Raw genomic sequence first — 24,925 nt, 5'->3', positions numbered from 1 at the left:
CTTCTGGGGAAACTGGGAAAATTATTCTTTTTATTGTTTACCTCTCTGAATGATGTCCAAGTATTAAATTTGGTCCCATCTTTTCTTTCCCCAATCACCATCCGTATTAAAACTCCAAGGGCCACGATCAATGCAATTCCATATCATAACCCCAGGGTCTGTGAGACTAAGCCAACATGAGTTACATAACCATTAAGTAAGACATTTTAACATTCAGGTACATTACATCCCACTTTTATTGAGCAGACACAGTTTTCATGGTCTAATAAAATATTTTTATTTGATAGTCTGTCCTTGGTTATAGCCTCCTGTAATCAAGAGGACGGCGTGCTTAAGACTTTGTATCCAGAACTCTAAAGTCCAGCTGTGGTTCACTTATTAATAACTCACTGGGGAGATTAAATTCCTAGCTATCAGTGGGATCTCCCAGTCCACACTTCAAATGTAGAATCCATTTTCTACTTTATCCTGTGCCTCAGTTTCCACAAAACATAACCATCAGGCAAATTGTGGGTGTTCAACAAAGACCTTTAAGAGTATTTCTGAGGAGTCACTTCATCTAGGAACTAAGTTATATGCTTAATTTGTATAAAGTTATAAACAGCTAATCTGTTAGTTTATGATGCCCTTTTCTACAGTCATGCAGAAAAATTGAAGTTGGAGCTTTGGTGAATGGTAAATAAAGAACCACGAGGGCTCTAAAAGAAACCTAATGAAATTTAATATTTAGGTTTTCATCCCCTTAACTTCCCTCCCCCTTCCCAAAACTTCTGCAATAAGATCTAAAATAGTTTTTATTGTGTGATGATATGATATATTTTTATTTCAAACAATGACCAAATGTGTTTTCTGTAAAGAACATTTACTAGTTTTGTAGTGGGGAAAGTTCTCTGAGTTTTATGTGCCTCGGTTTCCTAAAGTATAGAATTGGAATATTAATACCCACCTTACAAAGATTAAAATAATCAGCACAGGTAAAGCACTAAGAACTAGTGACTGACACACGGGAAGCACTCAACAAATGTCAGCTATTATTAGAAGTATTAATATTAATTTAAATATAAGTTAAGTAAGTATCTTAACAATTGTTACCCTGACCTGCAAAGAGAGTTTTTTAATGCATATATTTTTTTCTTCTTCAGTCGCACGAAGAAACAGTGATTAAGGTTAACAGCTATCTCTGGGTGTAAACCACTAACTTTTGGTTCACTGACTGACCATCAGAATGTTGTCTAACCAGTTAATAGATACCCACATCAGCAGTAGCTGTAATTTTGAGCTTGTAAAAATAAAAGTTGTTTTTAAGACTAAAAACAAGGGGTGCCTGGGTGGCTCAGTCGGTTAAGCGTCCTACTGCGGTTCAGGTCATGATCTCACAGTTCGTGAGTTCGAGCCCCGCGTCAGGCTCTGAGCTGTCAGAGCCTGCTTCAGATTCCGTGTCTCCCTCTCTCTCTGCCCCTCCCCTGCTCATGCTCTGTCCCCGTCTGTCTCAAAAATAAATAAAACATTAAAAAAAAAAAAAGACTAAAAATAAGCTATCACAAGTGTTTGTTCCTTTTTGTTTTTATCTGTATTCATGTTTCAAATTACTGCTTAGTCAAAACCTCAAAGTATTAGTCATTGATTTCCATGCTTATGAAGGAAACCATTGGAGCAAGATATAAAATTCACCTTTGACGTTGTCCAAAGTTCAGAAGGGTGAGTTTAAAACTTTGCTTTATGATGGTACAGCAATTATTTGCTTATGAACTGCCATAGGAATCTTATGTGAGTATTTAGCTAAGTCTTCTTGTCTAATTTTGTTTGGATCTTTACTGTTATTTAAAAAAAAAATTGGGACTGATCATGTCAAATTCGTTGGCTCTATACTCTGTTTTCAGAATCAAGATTCTGACTTTCAACAACAGCAGAACTTGATTTCTTACTTAAAAGTAATTAGTCATTTACTTTTATCTAGCCACATTAGCATTTGGAAAGTTGTACATACATTTTCTCTTCTTTTTATCTATGTATTAGTTTGTTGTTGGTAGTATTTAAAGGCTTAACAAAATTTTTTTTTCCAGATTTTAGGTGATGGGCAAATCAGAAAGTCAGATGGATATAACTGATATCAACACTCCAAGGCCAAAGAAACAACGATGGACCTCACTGGAGATCAGTCTCTCCGTCCTTGTCCTGCTCCTTACCATCATCGCCGTGACGATGATCGCACTCTATGCAACCTATGATGGTGAGTGACTCCCATACCTGTGCACACAAAAATGCACAAGAGAGTGAAATCTTCATCTTACGCCTTTTCCGTCTACCAAGCGAATGTGTTATGGAGAGAGATACTTAAGGATGGTGGTATAAAGATTTCTTCATAAAATGTAACATCAATATGTCGAAACAGTTAACTCTGACTAAAGTACAATGTCTTTTATGTTTGAGCTAAGTTATTAATTGCCAAGTATATTTAGTGCACTCATGCTTATTTTATAAGGATTCTAGTGTATAATTTTATTTGATTAAAGTATACACCATTTTGTGGCCAGCTTCAATTAGTGAAATTTGTTGTGTCATTGAAATTCTAAAGGGCTTCACAGGAATCTAAGAGGTCTAATTTGAGTCTTAGCAGTTTTCACAATAAGGATTAGAAAAGATTGGTTCCTTAATAGGGGGAAAAAAAAGATTACCGTACTAAAACAACTGATTATTTCAATTTAGTAGATCTAGGGCTTAGTGAGTAGCGATGATACAATAAATTGGTTTTTTTCATAATAAAGTGTTTGAATTTAGGATTTACCTATTTTATTTCTCTATGTTCTTTCTAACTATTGGCAATGACATACAATACTCAGGTTTTAGTTCTTGCTTTAAGGAATTTATTATTTAATTGGCAGTTTTTAAAAGAACAGAATATAGGGAGAAACTACAAACCCGCATTGCAGATATTTATGCATATTCCCTTCTTTTTCTAGATGGCATTTGCAAGTCGTCAGACTGCATAAAATCAGGTAAGAGGATGGTTTTCAAATGGAATAGTTTTGCAAGTAACGTATTAACATTTAAAAATCAAATGCTAATAGACAAATATCTCTATATTTCCTTCGTGTATACTTTTATTTATTATAGATCATTTGTTTATAGTCAAGGAAAATCCAAAAGTACTTAAGTACTAGATTGATTAGCTAGTTTATTCTAAAAAAGAATTTGCTCTTTCCAGCTCTGGAGTGTGTGGTAAGGGTGATAGAGGACTGTATCTCTAGCTTCTTGAAGTTTGCCAGGTAGTTGGAGAAAGACAACACACTGAAATGGTGAGAGCATCTTATCATCATGTTGACTTCTCGATGCAGGTGATCAGAGGGGCGTGAACTAAGAAGGGAGTGTTGTGTGGTCCGTAAAGCCAGTTGAAGAAGAGAGATTTGGGAGAGGCCTTGATATGGGCTAAGGGTTAGAAGTACAGGTATAGAAGAGGGAATTCCAAGTAAGGACAGAGAACAGGAATCAATCATGTTGTTGAGAAACAGTGAATATATAGGCTTGATAGATAGGGCCACGTGATGGAGAGCTTTGGAAATGCATGTGTTAGCTTTGATGTTGTAATGAAGGAGAAACGGATATTTTCCAGGACAGATCATTCAGTAAGGCAAAGCCGAAAAATGATTCTGGGAGTGCAGGGTTGGGTAGGTTCAGTGAAAAGTGATGAGCCAGAGAGGGTGGGCAGGTAGGGACTGCTGCTGTAATGGAGGGGTGCCTTGAGGAGCAGCTTAGAGTGGTATGAGAGAGCCCTGTGACCACATGAAGGGAGAATTGGATGACTCAGTGGAACAGTATTGCTAAGTGAAGAATATGAATGATCTGAAAATAATGCCAAGTTTTGGGGCACCTGGGTGGCTCAGTCAGGTAAGCGTCCGACTCTTGGTTTTGGCTTGGGTCATGATCTCACGGTTTGTAAGTTTGAGCCCCGCATCAGCTCTGCACTGATGGTACGGAGCCTACTTGGGATTCTCTCTCTCTCTGCCCCTCCCGTTTCCTGTAAATAAATAAATAAACTTTAAAAAAAGAAAAAAAGAAAATGATCTGATCCCAAGTTTTAAAATCTACGGGACTCAGGAAAATGGTAACCATGTGCACAGAAATAGAGAAGTTTGGAAGTAAATTTGTTTAAGGGAGAGATGTGATTAATATGGATTTGGACAGGTTGGGTCTAAGCCAGGGGTTATGCACAAGTGGGTATAGACGGCAAGAGGGTAGAGATGGAGTGTAGGAAGATCTCTCGTGTGGGTCATTTAGGATCTGTCCAGGAGCGATAGGTGAAGCCTTGTGGGGTATTTGGGTTCTTAAAAGGAGACGAGCTACAAGGGCTGAACTTAAGAGGACATCAAGAGTTAGAGTACAAGGAAAAGAAAAGTCAGAGAAGGGAACCGAGAAAGTGTGTGGAGTTATAAGCTGTCACATCAATTAGAGAGTGGTGAAAAAGAGAAGAGCATTTGACAAGAAGAAGGTGGTAGCTGGGTGCAACAGCCTGGGATATGAACACTATTTACCTCCTGTCTCCTTTGTCAGGAGATTCTAGACCTCTTTTCTAATGTTCACATGTCTTCTAAGAAATAACCTGTCCCAAATGATTTTGAACCATTTCCTATTAGATGGTTTTATCTGGGTTTTTGTTATGCATTGACCTTTGCAAAATAATGATGGGAAAATATCTTGGGATTTTAGGTGATAGTTTAATGTTCTGAATGTTTGTCCTTTGCTCTTCTGTATATTGCTTTTTGATGTTTTTATTGCTGTAGTTGCTCTGGATCTCATGTGCACTGACAGGACCACTGAGATATGATGTGGGTGACTGGAGGGAGGCTTGATTGGACATTAGCCACTGGTTGCTCAACATACTAACAGTCACTTGCCCATCCAAGGGCTTTCCAGAAACAAAAGAAGTTTCTTTGTTCCCCAGAAAATGGCTGCACAGATCCCTTGGCTGGGAGATGTCCAGGGGCACTGTGCCAGAGTTGGTATGTGCCCACGTTGTCAAAGTTATTTATCATTTGCTCATCCCCCATTTTCTTTTATTATATGCTCATTCTTATCCTGTTTTGAGAAACTCCCACTTATGTATTGACCTCTAATTGTCTCCAAGTTTCTCTGTCCTTAATACACTTGACATGTCTTCTAAGTCTCTTAATCTATAGGTTCTCTTTCACACTTAGTCTCTCATTCTCTTTCTCTTTAATTTTAATACAAAGAAATGGAATTTAAAAAAATGTTTTAATGTTCGTTTTTGAGAGACAGATAGAGTGGGAGAGGGGCAGAGAGAGGGAGACACAGAATCCAAAGCAGGCTCCAGGCTCTGAGCTGTCAGCATAGAGCCCGACATGGGGCTCAAACCCATGAACGTCGAGATCATGACCTGAGCTGAAGTCAGATGCTTAACTGGCTGAGCTACCTGGGTACTGTGAAGAAATGGAATTTTTTAACTAGGCAGACATAGAGAGGCTGGGCAGGCTCATCTAGTGGTACCTACCCCTATTAGCAATGTGATATCTGGAATCTGGAATCTTAGGTGTGATTTACTGCTTAGGGATTGGACTTTGGCTTTTTTTTCTTAAAGTGGTGTTTGGGAAATCTCAATTCATTAAGACATATTTAACATGTATCCTTTCATTGTAGCTTAGAAATCATACCCAATGTAAAACACCTTATAGAATTGTACCTTGGCAGGGAAATGTATACAATAGAAATAGTGTCAGTGGTAAACAAAGTTGCTGAATAACTGTGATCTTCTTTATTTGGCTCTGTTTGTTTACAAGCTGTTAAAATACTTTCATATTGCTAGTTACTGTTCTTCCTGGGGGGAAAAATGAAGATTGAAACTCACCCTTATGGGTACAGTATTCACACTCGTGCCCACTTATATACCCACAGTTCCCTGCTTGTTAGTCAACCTTTTCTGCCATAAAAGATACAACTACTGTTTTTAGCAGCTCAAATTGGGGCGCCTGGGTGGCTCAGTTGGTTAAACATCTGACTCTTGATTTCGGCTCATGGTTTCATGAGCTGGAGCCCCACGTGGGTTCTGTGCTGACAGCACAGAGCCTGCTTGAGATTCTCTCTCTTTCTCTGCCCCTCCCCCACTCGCACTCTTTGTCTGTCTCAAAATAAATAAACTTAAAAAAAGTTGCTGCAAATTAACAAAATTCTAGGGGAATTCTTAGACAGAAAAAAGTATTAAAGAAAAATGAATGAGCAGTGAATGGAAAGGAAAAGAAACATGGGGAAAAAAAAGATGTTGAAAAGAATATAAGGTCTCCTACCAACAATTTCTAGATTGCTTTAAAAAGACTGGGAGAGGGGTGCCTGGGTGACTCAGTTGGTTACACGTCCAACTTCAGTTCAGGTCATGATCTCATGGTTCATGGGTTTGAGCCCCATGTCAGGCTTTGTTCTGACAGCTCAGAGCACGTAGCCAGCTTTAGATTCTGTGTGTGTCTCTCTCTCTGCTCCTCCCCCTCTCACACTCTGTGTCTCTCTCTCTCTCTCTCAAAAATAAATAAACATTGAAAAAATTTTTTAAAAAATGACTGGGAGAGGGGCTCCTGAGTGGCTCAGTCAGTTAAATGTCTGACTCTTGATTTCGGCTTAGATCATGATCTCATGGTTCATGACCTTGAGTCCGGCGTTGGGATCTGTGTTGATAACATGGAGCCTTCTTGGGATTCTCTCTCTCCCTCTCTCTCTCTGCCCCTCCCCCTGCTTGAAATCTCTCTTTCTCTCAAAATAAATAAATAAGCATTAAAATAGATACATACAAAGACTGGGAGAATTCAACCCTGAGTGCAGAGATTGATAAGAATTGGAAAAGTAGGTATTGAGAGCCAAGGTGCTTACTTTAAGTAAAAGTTGGTTCTAACTTATGTCTTTCTCTTGATAGATGAGGATGTCATAGCAAGTGTACTTCTCTGATCCTTTCAAGTCAAGGGATAGATATCAGGTCATACGAAGGCAAAAATGTAGATCATCTTGAAATCTGTTTGGTGTTAGGTACTTTAAATCTGAGAATCTATGAGTTTTAATATTTATAACATACATAAATTATGTTTATAATACATACTTAAAGATAATTTACATGTATATGAAATGCACCAGTATGAAAGATTATACCAATCCAAAATAAAAGAAACACTACTTAACAAATAACAAGTTAAGGTAGTGTTCAAAACCCTACTATTAAAGCATGAGTAATGTTATTCATCTCTTATTTACTATATAAGATTGTCAAAACATGGAGTTATAGAGCTTGCTTGTGATTTCTCAAACTTCTCCATATACATCTAAATCCTGAAACTGGTTTCCATTGTATTGTAACCTTACTAGCTCGGAAGATTTCAAGGAATCACATGCTTTAAATCAGGGTTTCTCAGCTTCATCACTGTTGCCATTTTGGCCTGGATAATTCTTTGTCGGGGTGAGGAGGCCGTCCTGTGCATTATAAGATGTTTAGCAACATCCCTGACCTCTTACCCACTAGATGTCTAGTACCATTCCCTTCCCAACCTGTGACAACCAAAAAATGTCTCCAGATACTGCCATTGTCCCCTTGGGACATCAGAGCCACCTCCAATTGGGTACCACTGGCTTGAATGATCTCAAGAGATCATCCAGTGCTTTTCCCATTGTGGTAGGTGGAATAATGCCTCCCTAAAGATATCCACTTCCTATCCCTGGATCCTGTGAATATATTACCTTATATGGTGGTGGGGGGGAAGGACTTTGCAAATTTAACTTAAGAATCTTGAAATGGGGAGATTATCCTGAATTATTTGGATGTATTTATGTAGTCATAAGCATGCTTATAAGGGGAAGGGAGCAGAAGGGTAGAATCAGAGAAAGGGATATGACCAAAGCAGTGCAGAAAGCAGAGGTTGGAATGATACAGCCCCAAGCCAAGAAATGTGTGCCGCCTCGAGAAGCTGGGAGGGGAAAGGAACGGTTCTCTCTTACAGCATCCAGACAGAGTACAGTGCTGGCAACCCTTCTTGGGACTGTACGACAGGAAATATGTGCTGCTTTAAGCCATTAAGTTTGTGGTAATTTGTTATAGCAGTGAGAGGGAACTTCTAATACACCCTCCATCATTCCTTTATTTTCAGACTATTGGTAAGGAATTAAAATATGCACATACATACATGCACGAGCGTTTCCCACCAAGCTGCTGCTTTATTACTAAATGGAGGTGTGTGATATAGAGTATGGGGAAGGAATGTTAAATAGATTTACAGGGGAGTATAATAATAGAATATAGGAGAATAATAATAGAATAGAGTGGAATAGAATAGAATAGAATAGAATAGAATAGAATAGAATAGAATAGAATAGAGACGATAATAATGGAAAGTAATAATAGTTAACACTGAAGAGTTATTTGTCTGACACTATTATAAGCAGTTTATATCTATCGATAACGTTTGATTCTTACAATGACCCTGTGAGGTAGGTACCATTATATCTTATTTTTATAAATGAACAAACTTGGCTTGGGATGCCAGCCCAGGTAGCCTGATTCTGGAGCTTGTAATGGTGACCATTCCTCCGTGTTGCCTCGAAGGAGACTAGGAGTCTATCAAACTTTTAATACCCAATGTCTTTACATTGTATGAAAGCAGATTGCCTCCCCTCCTGCTAGAACATAATGCTAAGAGGCATAAGATGACTCTCGGAGAGTTGAAATAATTAAATCCAGACTGAGAAGGAGGAGAACAAATATCTCTCCACTCCAGAAAACAGCTATTTTACTGAGGACAGTGAGCGGCTTCATCAGTGATTTTAGTACATCAAATACAACTGCAATTGAGTGGTCTTAAAGAAGCAAATATTAACAGTGTTGTCTTAGACTCTTTGGGGGATGGAGAAGCCAAGTTAAGATACATGAGCAATACAATGCACAAGAGAGAGAGAAAGACTGTCTGTACAATTGTGCAGGTTGTATACTGCATAATCATGGTAGCCCGAGAGACACCGAGAGACAGGTTCATGGAGCATCAAGCCTTGGATAAAATCTCTCAGAACTATTCATTTCCTTTCCTTTAAATCTCTACTCACCAAGCAAACTTTTTTTTTCCTACCAAGCAAACTTTTGATAAGTACTTAATTATTAATAGAAGGAAAGGAGGCATTCTGTTCACTTGAAAGATATATTCAGCATGGTGAGATAATGTATTCACATTCAGAGTATGAACCTTCAAATTTCTGCTCATTTTTGTAAGGGTCAGATTCTGGTAATGCCCTAGGTGAAGTATCTTGGCACCAACTGGCCTTTTCCTGGCAGCAGCAGGAAAAGGTCTCTCACTGTTGGCCACGGTCTCTCCTTTCTTGCCTGTTAACACCCCATGAAGCCTCCATGAAGAAAAATGGCACAACTAGATAAGTACAAGAAAGACTGCAGACTGACTCTTCAGGGCTACCAGGTGTGTAGCAACCTTTCGGAGTAGGAGATGAGGCTATTTTATTTTGTAATTAAGTTTGAGAAAAATCCTTCCGGCTAGCAGGTATCTTAGTAGAAAGCTGGCTGAGACACACCTTTGTTCATGTAAATGTGGCATGTGGCAGTTTGCTTTGGGCAGCTTTCCCGACACCATTCTCCTGACTATTGTGTAGCAGTACTTCCTTGAACATTTCCCCGGTCAAAATTAGCATCTGTCAATCAAATCCTTTCCAAGAAGGGAATCAATTATGTGATAAAAACAAACATATGTAACATATTTTTCTTACCTTCTGGGTAGAATTTAAGCAGTGGTACACCATTATTTTATTTTTTTTCCTTAATGCATGGCCAAGGTATGGAAAACATAGATAAGTTGAATGAAATGGTTAAAGGGAAGGAAATTTAGCAATGCCTGGTAAGCTTATTTGGAATCCTAAGGTTTGTTTCACAGCTGTGAACATCACCTATATATAAAGGAGAGTGGATATAAACTCTGCTTTGGCTAGGATGAGGCCTCTGGCTTTGCACTCACTTAACATTGCAGAGTGAGAGGTATGGCTGTAGTTCAAGGGTCTTGCTTTGTTCTGTTCCTCAGCAAACTGTGGGGTGGCAAGTGCTTTCCAATAAGCCTTTGATATAATATGAAGATCAAGTTGATAATATTAGTAGATTATTTAAGGGAAATTGAAAAATAGAGAATTAAAAATTCATAAGAGGACAGTTCCCAAACCCTTGAATCCTGAAAGATTTCATTCTCTCTGATTGTTCAGAAAAGGAGATACAGTAGAGGTGGGGGGGGGGGGCGCGTGGGGTGGGGGGAAGGAACTAGTTTTTATCCTATGACTGACTGACTGAAAACCAGGATATATTCTCTCTATTCAACATACCCTCACCTTATAACCATCAGAAAGGCTGTAATTAAAAAAATAAAAATAAATAAATTAAATAAATAAATAAATAAATAAATAAATAAAGGCGCCCAGGTAGTTCAGTTGATTAGGCATCCAATTCTTGGTACCAGCTCAGGTCATGATCTCACAGTTTGTGGGATTGAGCCCCTCATTGGGCTCAATGATAACAGCATGGAACCTGTTTGGGATTCTCTTCCCTCACTCTCTGCCCCTCTCCCGCTCACTCATACTTGCTTGCGTGGGCTCTCTCTCTCTCTCTCAAAATAAATAAATAAACACTAAAAAAAAAAAAGAGTATCAAGTGTTAGTGAGGATATAGAGACTGGAGACATCAAACATTGTTGGTGGGAATGGAAAAATACCTCAGTACCTCCCAGGTGAGTATCTAAAAACCAATTGGGAAAGCATTTGGCGATTTTCATAAAAAGTTAAACATACTCTTTGCATATGACCAGCAATTTCATACCTAGGTATTTCCCTAAAAGAAATGAAAGCACATGTCCTCACAAGAACTTCTGTGTGATTGTTCATTATGGGATTATTCATAATAGCCAAAACATGGAAACAACCCAAATGTCTATCAACAGGTAAATGAACAAAATAAGGTATAGCTGTAAACGGGAATACAACACAGCAATAAAAAGGAACAAACTATGACACATGCAACGGTATGCATGAACCTCAGACATTGTTAAGTGAAATAAACCAGACACGAAAACGTGCATATTATACAATTCCACTTACATGAAATTTTCAGAGAAGGCAAAATTAAAGAGGCAGAAGGCAGAACAGCTATTGCCTGGGGCTGGGAGTGGGGCAGGAATTGCAGCAAATGGACCCTAGGGAGGCTTTTGGGTAATGGACACATTCTAAAGTTGGATTACAGTGATGGTTTTGTGCAACTGGATAATTTATTAAAAAGTGTTGGTTGAATTTTATGGTATGCAAATTGTAACTTAATAAAGCCATTGACAGACAAAACAAAACCACCCTCATCCCTTTTTTTTATCTCTCCAGTGTCCATCTATAAATCATTATATTTTTTAACATTGCTTTTAATTTATTTATTTTTGAGAGAGAGAGAGACAGAGCATGAGCAGGGGAGGGGCAGAGAGAGAGGGAGACACAGAATCTGAAGCAGGCTCCAGGCTCTGAGCTGTCAGCACAGAGCCCAACGCGGGGCTTGTAACCACGAACTGTGAGATCATGACCGGACCCGAAGTCAGATGCTTAACCTACCGAGCCACCCAGGCGCCTCTAAGTAATTATATTTTGATCTTCTGCTTGCTATTAAGTGTTTAATCCCATTCTTGCAATTAAAAATGATTACATTTCCTTTTAAGTGTCTACCAAATCTTCACTAAATAACTCAAGCTTCTCAGTTTGAGTATCGATTATTGGATTGTATTAGGCTAATATTGACGAAAGTCTATGGAAACAGAAAATCAAGTAGGAAGTTAAAATTCAAAATTGGACATTGGAAACATTGTTTGCATGCACGGGGGGTTTCGCTTTCAGAGGGTGCCAGAGATGCATTTGATATCGTAGGGCAAGGTAGGCCAGCCATTTCTGAAACAAAGTCAGAATATGGGGTCTACCGCAAAGCAGTTTGCTTTTGGAAATAATCCTGCTCTTGGAAAAAATGTGTTGGTTTCACATATGGGTTCTGTGAAATGTGTCCCGTTTCACCTTGACTGCTAGTAAGTCAAGAGTCAAATTTGTTTTCACCTTGTAATTATAAGACCTCTTTATATACCATTTGATTCATTAGCATTATTCCTATCCTCTTTTTTCTTTCTCATCCAGTGTATATGAGTTAATTTATGTATCCCTGTAAGGCCACTTTGAATTCATTTCAATAGGTTAATAATTGGATGAATAGAACATAGACAAATTCCAGCAGTAGATATGTGTAGAAGAAAGAATGTTAAATAGTAAGCTTTATTTCAAAGAGATACAAGTGTTATGAATAATTAAGGCACAATCTTTTGAAAGATTACTGCTCCTTTTTCCACTAAGCCAACTTAGCATGGGAGAGCAAAGATACAAGTTTTGGCCACATCCTGTGTTGTTAGCATGTGATCTTAATTAAGTCAGTTTAGCTTTCTGCATTTTATTTTCCTTATCTACAAAATTGGAATTACAGTGTCTCATTTTACAGAGAAACAGCAAAGACTAATAATGATAGCCCATTTCACATGACACATCCTTCATGGAGATTCACCGTAGGTATAATGCACGGATATATTCCATTTAATGTGTTTTTTTTCATGCAAGTTGCAGATGCCCTCTTTAGGCTATTTATTGAGAACCAAAAAGCAATCAACATATTTTTAGAGATGAAAGCATGGTCAAAAGAGAGGGAAGGAGAGAGAGAGAGAGAGAATGTTCTATATAGTCTATATATTCTATATAGTTCTATATAGTCTATATAGTCTATAATTTGTCATCCCTTATTAACATTTTCCTTGACTTCTGTGCTCTATCGTGGCACAAGGTATGACAGGTCCGCCTGTGAGTAAGTTAAAGTGTGCACAATCAGAAATGGGCACTTAGATCCACATTTCCTATAGAACAAAACTTACCATCAGGCACACTGATTTGAATCCATAGTTACACCATGCTTGCCCTTGCACACTCTCTCTGTTATCCCTTCCCTCGCCACTCACTGACCCCAAAAGTAAATAAACCAGAGACCTGTGGCAATAAGAATAACTAGATCCTTGCTGTTCAAAGTGTGACCCACAGACTGGCAGCATCAGTATCGGCATCAGCTGGGAAACTTGCAAAAGTGCAAATTCTCAGGCCCCACCTCAGACCTATTGAATCTGCAGCTGCATTTTTAGTGTAGTCCCCAGGAGAATAGTGTGCACAATAACGTCTGAGAAGTGCTGAAGAATAGTGATTCTCAGCTACGGCTGCTTATTGGGATAATTTGGGAAGCTTTAAAAATATACCCATGCCAAACCATCTCTCCTCCCTGACACACAAAGTTCTTGTTCCTTCAATGGAGTGGTCTCTGTTAGGGGTCAGAAGAAAAGCATTTTAAGTATATCAGTTGACATTAAGGTATATAGGAATTACCTGGATGTTTGCATTTTTAAAAAGAAGTATATATGTTAACCAAATAATTGCTTTAACAGGTGCAGTTTCAGGCTGTGCTACCCACTGAAAACTCAGTTAGAGTGGGTGAGGCACTGGCCTTTTTATCTGCTGGTAATGGAGAAGTTGAACCTGGAATGTTCTCCTGAATTTCCCTGGAAAAATGTGGATAGGGATGTCTTCACAGAGAACAAGACAACTTCTTTCCTCATCCATCCATTCATTTGTTTATCCATGCCTCTGTTCGTTTATTGATTTTTTTCCAAAAACATTAAGTGGGCACCATCTAAATGCTGAGCCTTTTCCTAGACACTCAGGACCATGAACTCAGATACCCCCTGTCGTCAGGAAAGTGGTAGTCCAGTCAGCATGACAGACCAATAAACTAAATAACCATATGGTGTGGGTAAGTGCTATGACAGAAGTAAGCAGACTGTGCTGTAGGCACTCTGAGAAAGGAACACCTGAACCAGATAAGTCATGGGAATGGGCAGCTCGAGTGACTGTGATGGGGCCAGGAACTCATTATCAAGAGGAAATGTCACCCACTAAGTTCTGAAGGATAGTCAGAGACTGCCAGACCAGTGGATGAGAGAACAGCATGTGCATAGGCTAGATGCAGCATGCAAGCAAAGGCTGAGTTGAGTTTAGGACCTGCACATGATTCATGATGGCTGGAAAAATGCACCAGGCTAGCAAGACATGATATTGGAAAAATTAATTGGGGTAGTTCACATACTACATGGGTTGTAATTCCTCCTAAAGCTTATGGAAAATAAATATGTTATAGGGAGGATCTGAAGGATTTTAAGCAGAGGTTTGCCTCCTATTTAGCTCATACCTGGTGAGGTGGAGGAAGAGATTTACCCATACATACAAGGGAATAACATTTTTGCATCCCAAGTGTGAGGGATAGCTTGACAATTTTGAGGAACTGAAGGAATAGCTGTAGGGCTAAGGCACAGAGGGTGCGTATGAGGATGCGAAAGTGGGGATGAGGAGGGGAGGTGTTGAGTGTTGGCACAGAGATGAGCAGGAGCTGGATCATGTGGACCATGGTAAAGTTACCTGGATGTTATCAGGATGTTACCTTTAACTAATAGCCCAGAGAAGTTATGGAAGGAAGGGTTTCAAATGAAGCATGACTTGATCAGAACTGTAACTAAAGAATGGCTGTGGGCAGGAAACTAGGCTACTGCCCACTTCTCTGGGATGAGAACTAATGGTTGCCTGGGTTTGACTGGTAACAGGTTGGAGAGAATGGATAGATTTTAATGTGCAGTGAAAAGTCTCTTTCGAGACAGTGTAGATTGGAGATACTCCTAAGTCTTCCATGTGGCAAAGTCAGGGTTGGATATAAGGATTCAGGAACCGTCAGCATACAGAGGGTGTGGTTGAGATTTCCCAGGAAGGAAATGAAGACTTCCAAAAGGGATAGAAGGGGAGGAGTCAGGGAGGTAAATGGAAAACCAGGGAAGTGTAAAATCACCAAACCATAAGGAAGAGAGTATGTTAAAAAGTAAGATTGTTGGAGTTTACTGCAGCTGAGAGGTTGATAAGAAATGGGAGCACAGAGGAAGAAGTTGAAGTTTCAGGTGGAAAGTGGGAAAATTGCTAAGTCTAGTTTCTGGGGACATAAGAGAGGTTATATCCAGGGAAAAGGTGGTAGGACTCCCGAGACAGAGGAGAGCCCCCTCTTCCTCTCTTACCGGGGGAGGAGGCAACGATGGCTTGAATACAAGTATGTTTGGAGGCTGGGAAGGATAGGAAGGTGTGTTGGTTATCATCCAGTTACTTCAGTTTTCCCTGTGAAGTAAGAAGCATAGTCTGCTGCTGGGCCTGAGCTGGCAGAGAAAGAGTATCAGAGGCTGAAAAGGGGCAGTGTATAGAAGGGAAGGGAAGGCCAGCCAGGGCCATGTATGCAGAAGGACTGTGCACAGGATTGATAACCCTGTTGAAGCTTAAGGCCATTATTTGAAATGGCATTAACCCAGGTAGTTTTGGGATTTTCCAGCACCACTGACAATATCTTCAACAGATATTGAGAACTACACTGGTTGCAGAGGATGTAGAAGTATTTAACACAAAGTCCAGGCTTACAAGAAGCTCACAATAAAAAAGGAGACGGTCAATGAATCAATGTGTAAAATATATTACTTTTTGATGTTTATTTTTGAGAGAGAGCACAAATGGGGCAGGGGCAGAGAGAGGGGAGGGTACAGAGGATCTAAAGCAGGCTGTGCACTGACAGCAGAGGGCCCGATGTGGGGCTTGAACTCACGAACTGTGAGATCATGACCTGAGCCAAAGTCAGGCTCTTAACTGACTGAGCCACCCAGGTGGGCCTAAAATACACTACTAAATATCTTAGCCTATAGTTGGAGGGCAGCTGGATAGATTCAGGGTAGGCTTATTTGCAGGAAGCAAGGGAATGAAATACTGTGATGAGATGTTGGTTTAAATCATGGCACTAAGAATGTAGGCTGGATAGAAGATAAACACAAAGGGAAAATAGAGTAGGTGCGAGGTGAGTTCTCAGTGAAGTTCAAAAGCAGGTATAGAGGGAATAAACAAATGAAAAACCTTCTAAGGATCAGAAGGTCGGCACATAGGTTACTCAAGTCGAAGATTTCAAAGGTAGAACTGTTCTGGGTGATGGCAACCTCAGGATGTTACCATCAAAATGCATGTACTCATGTGGAGTGGAGGTGAAGGTCATGACAGTTCAGAAAGTTCAGAAATTCTAGAGCTGGAGAGTAGCAGAGGTGGTCCCTAAAATCCCTGATGTTACCTGGGAAGATGGCAGAACTTTCATGGAAGGGAAGATGGAGCAAGGCGTTAATATTTAATAAACAATGAAGAATGTCCAGACAGTTTAAAGAGGTAAGGTAGTTGATGCTGGAATGATCAACTGGCAGAAGCCTAAACAAACAGTGTGAAGAGAAATGATTTGGATGCTACCTGTAGTGATAATAGAAGGCTAGTTTTGTCTCTCAGTGTCTCAGAGTGCCAGAAGGCCAGGGAGCTTCAGGGGAAGGCTTTCTGATTAAAGCAGAGAGCTGGTGGGTGCACTCTCTAAGGGTTAGAGCTTAATACTGAAATACTTAATTTAATACTTAAATACTTAAAATGCTCTCCTGTTTCACATCCCACACCCTTATCATTCCTTCTCCAGAGAAAAGTTTGCGGGAGATACCCTTCCGAATGGAGGTAAATGCTGACAGGAATGAGATTCTAGAGTCTTAGGATGTGTCACCAGAGCTAGAAATTAGTTCATGCCGGTTAGGGCTTTTGGCTCACGTGCTGTCATATGTAATTATATAATTCAAGTGGGTAAACAGCAACCAGCAAGAGGTAATGGTGGAGGACCACCCGTCTGGCATGTTGTTGTTGAACTCCATTTGACGGAATCACTAATGAATTCATTCTATTTATCTTTTCACTAGCCCAGGTAGAAGAGTCAAAGTGAATCAGTGAGTTCTTACCTTAAAACAAAATGTTTGTTTAAACGTTTCTCAGAGACACGATCTTCCTTCAAAATTAAAAAAACAAAAAAAAAACAAAGTGGAATTGTCACATTTTATTTACTTATTTTTATTTTTTTAAGTTTATTTATTTTGAGAGACAGAGACAGAGAGAACAGGAGAGGGGCAGAGAGAGAGGAGAAAGATAATTCCAAGCAGGCTCCACGCTGTCAGCGCAGAGCCACATATAGGACTTGAACTCACGAACCATGAGCTCATGACCTGAGCCGAGATCGAGAGTCAGATGCTAACCTGACTGAGCCACCCAGACGCCTTGGAATTGTCACATTTTAGAAATAAAAATATCTTTTTGAATTTTAATTAATTAATTTATTTATTTTTATTTATTTTCTTTAAAGATTTTGTTTTTAAGTGATTTCTACACTCAAACTTACAACCCTGAGGTCAAGAGTAGCATGCTCTACCGACTGAGCCAGCCAGGCACCCCAAAATATCTTTTTTAGAAACTTCAGTCGGCAGGAGTCTAACAAGTAGTAGGACCTTAGCTGTGAACCTGAAAAAAGGATTTGGTCCACAGCACAGACCAGATTATTGGGAAGTCAAATTGAAATCAGTTAGCAGGCAACCAATAGCCCTCAGTGCATCTGTTCCTCAGCGCTTGATGCTTAAAGCAGAAAGAAGCAAGCTAACTATAACATAGTAGATATGGCCCAGGTCATCTCTTTAAAAAGTTTCTTTTGTTGGGGCGCCTGGGTGGCGCAGTCGGTTAAGCGTCCGACTTCAGCCAGGTCACGATCTTGCAGTCCGTGAGTTCGAGCCCCGCGTCAGGCTCTGGGCTGATGGCTCAGAGCCTGGAACCTGTTTCCGATTCTGTGCCTCCCTCTCTCTCTGCCCCTCCCCCGTTCATGCTCTGTCTCTCTCTGTCCCAAAAATAAATAAACGTTGAAAAAAAAATTAAAAAAAAAAAAGTTTCTTTTGTTAATCAAGGCTTTCCTGAACTTCAAAGAAATTCTTATTGAAAGGACTCCCAAATCATTAAAGACTTATAATAAGGTGTGCTTGAGGATCCAGTAGTTACTTAAAAATACTCCCAGAAAAGAAAGCTTTTGTTAAATCCATGGGCTTAATTTTCTGGTATAATGAAATTAGCTGAGTGAAATTAGGGTGTTTTGATATGTCTGCTAGTCTGAAGCCAGATGAATTCATTATCCCCAAACATATGTATATAACAATTAATGATTTCACTAACTTAGATATTGCCAAGAAGCAAAATATTAATAATTGTATTTGTTCAGAGAAATAACTTAATTATATTTGAGTGGATCGAATGAAAGAAGCAATATATAAAAAGTCATTAACCGAACAGAAAATTTCTCAAAGCCCTGTATACACTATTCTGTAGCAAGGATACATGTTGAGAAGCATGTTGAGAAGAAATGGCACAAGTGAAGCCTTGAAAGTCCTCTTAAACCCCTATCCATGCAAATATGAATCTTTAAAATTTTTTTTAATGTTTATTTATTTTTGAGACAGAGAGAGATAGAGCATGAACGGGGGAGGGTTAGAGAAAGGGAGACACAGAATCTGAAGCAGGCTCCAGGCTCTGAGCGGTCAGCACAGAGCCCGACGTGGGGCTCGAACTCACGGACCGTGAGATCATGACCTGAGCCCAAGTAGGGTGCTTAACCGACTGAGCCACCCAGGCGCCCCAATATGAATCTTTTAAAAGAGAATATAAGATAGTAGCAATAATTGCTACGAAACTTGACATGATGTATTTTAACTGCGATAATAAAATTAAAACCGAGAAAAGAGATGAGAAGATTTAAAAAGTTTACAAACTAGTTGGGTTCCACACAGGGTCTCTGTTGTAGAGTCAGACCCATTTCAGGCCCAGGCACTCACTAAGGTCATGGTCAGTGGCTCTGGCTCCAAATCTGGTGAGTCTCATGGGTGAGCTGCCTCTGACCTCAGCTCCAGTTGCGTAGGGTCCTACCTTGTCCCTTGGGACCTCACTTCTGGCTCGTTTCCTGCTTCTGGAGTCTGACTCTTTCCACTTTTCCTTTCCTGTCTTCTGGGACTGAAACCTAGCTTAGTTCCTAACCTCATTACCTTTTGCCAGACCTTGCAGAACTTTCTTGGATCAGCACACTGCTGGTTACATCTCCTTCGTTGGAACTGCCTGTGGGTTCCAATCCCGACATTGCTCTTAGCTGGAAGCTTCCTCTGTTGCTGACACTTGTAGTCCATCTAAAATAGGATTCAGTCTCACTGGACTGGCTCGTACTGCTTCTACCTGAGCCCAGGTTATGTACATGACAAACATTTTACGTGGAACAAAAATGTTTCTTCCTTTACTGAGGGAGGGACAGGCCACTAATTTTGTACGTCAACACAGAAAGCCAAGGATCCTGCTTTTTCTCTCATACATCAGCTACCATACCTGTTAATTTAAAAAACTTAGGAGGGAGGAATCCATTTTTTGTCCTGTTTATTTAATACAAGAAAATCTAATTATGTGTGAAAAGTTAATTTTTTTTTTCTGATATTGCCTACCTGACTTTAAATGAATAAAAGTCCTTTTTTTTTTTAAATTTTTAATTTTATTTTAGAGAGAGAAAAGGAGGGAGAGAGAGAACAGGGGAGCAGGGCAGAGGAAGAGAGTGAGAGAATCTCAAGCAGCTTCCATGTTCAGTGCAGGGCCCATAAAAGTCAGTTTTAAAAATTAATTAATTTTTTAATTAAGTGCAACAATGATTTCTGGAGTAGATTCCTTAATGCCCCTTACCCATTTAGCCCATCCCCCCTCCCACAACCCCTCCAGCAGCCCTCTGTTTGTTCTCTATATTTAAGTCTTTTATGTTTTGTCCCCCTCCTTGTTTTTATGTTATTTTTGCTTCCCTTCCCTTATGTTCATCTGTTTTGTATCTTAAAGTCCTCATATGAGTGAAGTCACATGATATTTGTCTTTCTCTGACTAATTTTGCTTAGCATAATACCCTCTAGTTCCATCCACGTAGTTGCAAATGACAAGATTTCATTCTTTTTTGATTGCCGAGTAATACTGCATATACCACATCTTCTTTATCCATTCTCCATCTGTGGACGTTTGGGCTCTTTCCATACTTTGGCTCTTGTCGATAGCGCTGCTATAAACATGGGGGTACATGTATCCCTTCAAAATAGCATACCTGTATCCCTTGGATAAATACCTAGTGGTGCAATTGCTGGGTCGTAGGGTAGTTTTATTTTTAATTTTTTAAAATTTTTTGAGGAACTTCCATGCTGTTTTCCAGAGTGACTGCAACAGTTTGCATCCCCAAAAAGTCATTTTTAATTCAAGCATAGTAACAGGAAAAAGAACCCAGTGTCAAAATATTTTAAGATGCTGATAGAGCACATGTGTGATTTTTCAAAGCTTTTAAATAACAGATGGTGATAATTTACTATGAGAAGACATACTTAATTGAGAAGGAAGAATTCTTTTGGAATGACCATTATGGCCTGGTTGTGCAGAGTAGATCCCTTGTTCTGGGTAAAGAGTGTACCTACAATTATTATTGCTTCTGTATTCTGTGGGTTACCTGGAAATATGCTTTGAGTTATTTCTCAGTAATTGCATGTCTCATACTGATATATCATCATTGATGATCCGAGGCCCCATCTCTCATCTAACCATATCATCATACAAATGATGCTACAATATATGAAACTTACGGAGGAGGTCAGCCCACAGCTTAACATCTGTAGTCCACAAAGAACTCTGGATTCATGGAGAAGACCCATCTAAGCTAGGGCTCGTGAAAGCATAAGTCCATTTGGCAGGACATGTGTCCAAGAGATTCTTGAGAACTTTGTGACCAGCCATCAAGGTAGAAAATAAAGGGAAAGCTGTCTCCATGAGATGCTCATGATGAGAACTTACAGGACAAGGCTGGCTGTTTCCTGCAGCCTCAGCAGGAGTAAATCCTCTTTCCCATGATCATATCCCTCCCCTTCACTGGACAGAGTGATAAGGGCCAAGCCCCTGCTTATTAGTTCCCACAAGTCTGCTTCCACCAATCAAAGATAGGAAAAGCTTTGGGAATGTAGGTGCTGAAGCTTTGGGAACGTAGCTTTTCATCCTTTATCCATCCTGCATCCCTTCCTCAGAGGTTAGCCTACCTTTTCACACCCATAGACTCTTACACTCCAGTCCTTTTTTGTCAAGGCCATCACCCACCTTCTCCACCTGGAACACAGCTTGGTACCTGACTCAAATATTTGTGGAATAATGAATGAATCAATGAATGAATGAAATGGTCTTCTCTCCACCTTTGCCTAGCTAATTCTTCCTTCATTCCCTACATACCCATAACTTACATCTCACTTGTAGTTAGTTGTCCAATGTCTAGTTTTTCCCACTATAGTGAAAGTTTCAACTCTTTCTATCTTATTTATCCTTCTGTCTTCACCACCTAGCAAGGTGCATGGCACATAGTAAATTGTCCATACATATTGGTTGAGGAAATAAAGTTTTCACTGATGTTTTATGTTTATCCTCAACTTCCTTATCTTGATGTCACAAAACCACTGTTGTTCAGGCAAAGTGATTTGTCAGGGCACCTGATCCACAAATATGGCAGCAAAGAAGTGTTTTCATTCTGGCTTTGTCCTGCTTACGTAAGTCAGGTTTCTCAGTTCTGTGTTTCTCTGTCAAGCAACTTAAGTTGAGCCCTTTTCTGTCTGATTCATCTCCTTTGCTGGCGGCAAAGCCAATGACTCTCTTCTCAATTGTTTAATTTACCTTGCTAATTCTACCCTCCTAAGCTAGAATTAGGTCAACAAGGAAACCGTTTCTGGAGGTATTTCAGGGAGAATTTTCAATGAATTTCCTACTCAGGTAAGCATAACCAGCTCTCTAGGACCCAAATCACCACTAGTCTGGCCCTTCTTGTTTGACTCCAGCTCTCTCGGAGCTTCTCTCTTCTCCATAATCCATTTCCACTCTCATTTAATGAAGTCCCTGTGCTTTCCTTCTCTTGGATGCCCCAGATTAGCTAAGTGTTGCTGGTTTTCAACCATCATCTCCTCAGGTTCCCTATCCCTGGTCATTTCATTCACAACGTGACCGTTCAGATTCCTGGTCAGCTCACACATGCAAACACAGGCACATGGAAACACCGCATGTGCCTCCTTATCTCAGGTTGCATATAAAATAAGAGCTTTACTTATCAACTGAATACTGGCTAAATTTAGCGATTGAAAATGAGAACCATGCATGTCTAGATACAGTGACATTATAGGAGTTTATGTGCATTACGAAAGAAATAGTCTCGTTTCAGAGGAAAACCTGCAAGCTCTCCGAGGGCAGGGATGATACCTGTTTATTCAGCCTGGTGTGTTCAGTTCTGAGTACTGTCAGATATCATGGGGATACTCAAAAACACTTGTCAAAATGAGTTGAAAAGTTTTGGAGTCTTTTCATGCCCCACAAGGAGAACATTTTTTTGGAAAAGGCAAATGACTTAGCATAATCCTCTGTGTTTTTGATACTATAAAAGACCTATTCATCAAAAAATATAAACATTTGGAGCCAAACACGACCTCGTGTCCACTAAGTGCTTAGTTTGTTATACATACTGCATTGAATAGTGCTCACTAGAAAAGAGCTGTCTTAGGATTCCAACATCAGTTTTATAAAAGCACTGATGACCCAGCTCATCTTCCTGCTGTGATCTTTTTGCACCACCCTGTAACCAAAATTGATGCAAAGGCAGAATGTTTTGAGTTATTCTCAGTAATTGCATATTAGTGAAGGTGTCTGGTCATTCTTGCTCAGTACCGTGGTCTAAATTAACAAAATGTTTCAATGGGAGAAACAGGGGTATGTAAGTTCACTGCTTTCTCTTTAGAGACATCCACCAGTGTCCAGGGATCTTGGAATCTACCTGACAGAAGTTACTGAGAGAACAACCTAGCCTTTCAGTAACCTTCTCTCTCTTTCCTCAAAAAGGAGCATTATTATTCATTAACATTATAATGAACCTGCAGCCCTGATAACTTATTTTAAGTGATATATTGTATTTAAATTGCAGTATAATCTCTAATAGCTTTTTGCTAGCAAAGAATCTTTTAGGATTCAAAATGCAAATTGGACCTGGGAAAGAAAAATTATTTTTAGACATATGGCACTTTAACTTAACTGTAACACAGTGTCAAGGCTTTGGGTTATTAAAAGAATATGTTTTGGGTTTTGATTTTTGGAGGAATCCCTATTGGAAAATTATTGACTGTCCTCTCTTGGCTGTGAGACATTCATTTAAATGGACTATAAGATAATGAATTTCACTAATAAGAATTTCACTAATTTGGGGAGAGCCAAAAAAGAATTATTATTGTGTGTCTATTAGACTTGAGATTTCTGTGATTATCTCAACAAATTCTAAAATTCAGGGCCAAATGAGGTAAAAAAAAAAAAAAATTCATGTAGCTATACTCACATTATAGAGCAATTAAAACCTTAATTTGGCATCAAAACTGCCCTCCCGCTCCCCCCCCAAACTGGTTGCTGTTTAATTTAATTTGGATTTTCTTCCCCTTCTGTGTAGCTTCTAAAATTTCTTTAATGTTATTTGGTCATGGCAGAATGATACTGTATTAAAAACAACAGCCTAAAATTAAGCCAATGCTCTATCTAAAGTTATCTTGGTCATCTTGGACACGTGACGACTCTGTGCTTAGATTTCCTTAAAATAGAGGTAATATGTATTACTCTGTTGAGCAATTATAAGAAAAAAACATTTAAAGCAAAGAGGCAACTTAGCATCACCGAAGAGCTCAGACTCTGGCCACCACTGCTTGAATCAAACCTTGGCTTTGTTGCTTACCAACCATCCTCAATTTCTCTAGCTCTAAAATGGGGACAAAAATGTAGTTACCATATAAAGTTTAATGAAAAATTTTGAAGAACTTAAAACAGTACTTTTCACACAGTAAGAGATTGGTGCCTGACACATGTCCACCATTGGCTGCTATTATTTATTATTATTATTATTATTATTATTATTATTATTATTATTATTACATAAGCATCTTTGGCTCAACCCAAGTGAAATCCTATAGTTTACATTCTATATGTGAATCTGGTAGTGAGTTTATCTGTAAATCTGATAGCAAATGGATACCAGGTTAACTGTAGCATGTGCATGCAGACATGTGTTTTTGTCTATACATTTAAGGTAAATTGATCACATGCATATCTGAAATATACTTATATACTAACTACATCTCAACTTAAGACATGAAATAATAGGTCTCCTTTCCGGGGAGTTGCAGCTCTACAGAGTAAAGCCACTATGCTTTCCTCAGACCTACTTGTATAAATCCACAGTTTCTGAACAAATGTATAGTGACGGCTTTTCTTGATGCTGATCAATTAGACTAGTGTTAAGACTTGACCTTGGCTTAGCTGGAACTTCACCAGAGGTTGACAGGGAGTGGTTGATTAAATGATAAACTAGCAGTCTGGATTAAATTCAGCATCAGATATTTCCCCATCCCTCTCCTGCAACCTTTCCTTCACCAAGGTATTACAAAAGCAATCTGGGGACAAGGATTTCATTTAAAAGTGGAAGAATCCAGAATGTTTGCAATGAAAACCATTTGGTTTTTATTAGCATTAGTCTGTGTGCTTGCTAATTTTCAGTCATTTTCCCTTCAGGAATGGTCCTCTAGAATCCAGTTTCTACATTACTGCCTTTTGAATGGAGCCCTTTGTGACCCGTTGTGATTACATTGCATTTTCCTTGTGTTCTTTCAAAACGTTCTGACTTTGCCTTAATTTTGGCTGGGGGATGGTGGGAGGAGGGTAGCAGCAGGGGAATAAGGTCAGCAATACTTTCAGAATGTTGTCAAAAGAGATTTTTAAATTGTCAAATTTTCCCAGTAAGTAATATCAGGTATTAATAAAGCACACATTTAGG

The 24,925-nt window shown here is 39.4% G+C and overlaps 1 protein-coding gene across 5 annotated transcripts in view; it reads left to right on the top strand.

Moving 5' to 3' along the window:
- MME (membrane metalloendopeptidase) overlaps positions 1–24,925 on the top strand; it is a 99,467-nt gene that overhangs the window by 3,090 nt on the left and 71,452 nt on the right. For 3 of the 5 annotated variants that reach the window (XM_045503198.1, XM_045503199.1, XM_045503201.1), the window contains exons 2-3: positions 2,064–2,230; positions 2,961–2,996. In XM_045503198.1, the coding sequence (XP_045359154.1) occupies positions 2,074–2,230; positions 2,961–2,996 (193 nt within the window). In that variant the 5' untranslated portion in view covers positions 2,064–2,073. The other 2 variants (XM_045503202.1, XM_045503200.1) reach the window with 2 other exon arrangements.

The sequence above is a fragment of the Leopardus geoffroyi genome, chromosome C2 (genome assembly GCF_018350155.1).
Source record: "Leopardus geoffroyi isolate Oge1 chromosome C2, O.geoffroyi_Oge1_pat1.0, whole genome shotgun sequence".
Classification (NCBI taxonomy): domain Eukaryota; kingdom Metazoa; phylum Chordata; class Mammalia; order Carnivora; family Felidae; genus Leopardus; species Leopardus geoffroyi.
The sequence above is the reverse complement of the archived record's forward strand: the minus strand, read 5'-3'. Positions and strand labels throughout refer to the sequence as shown.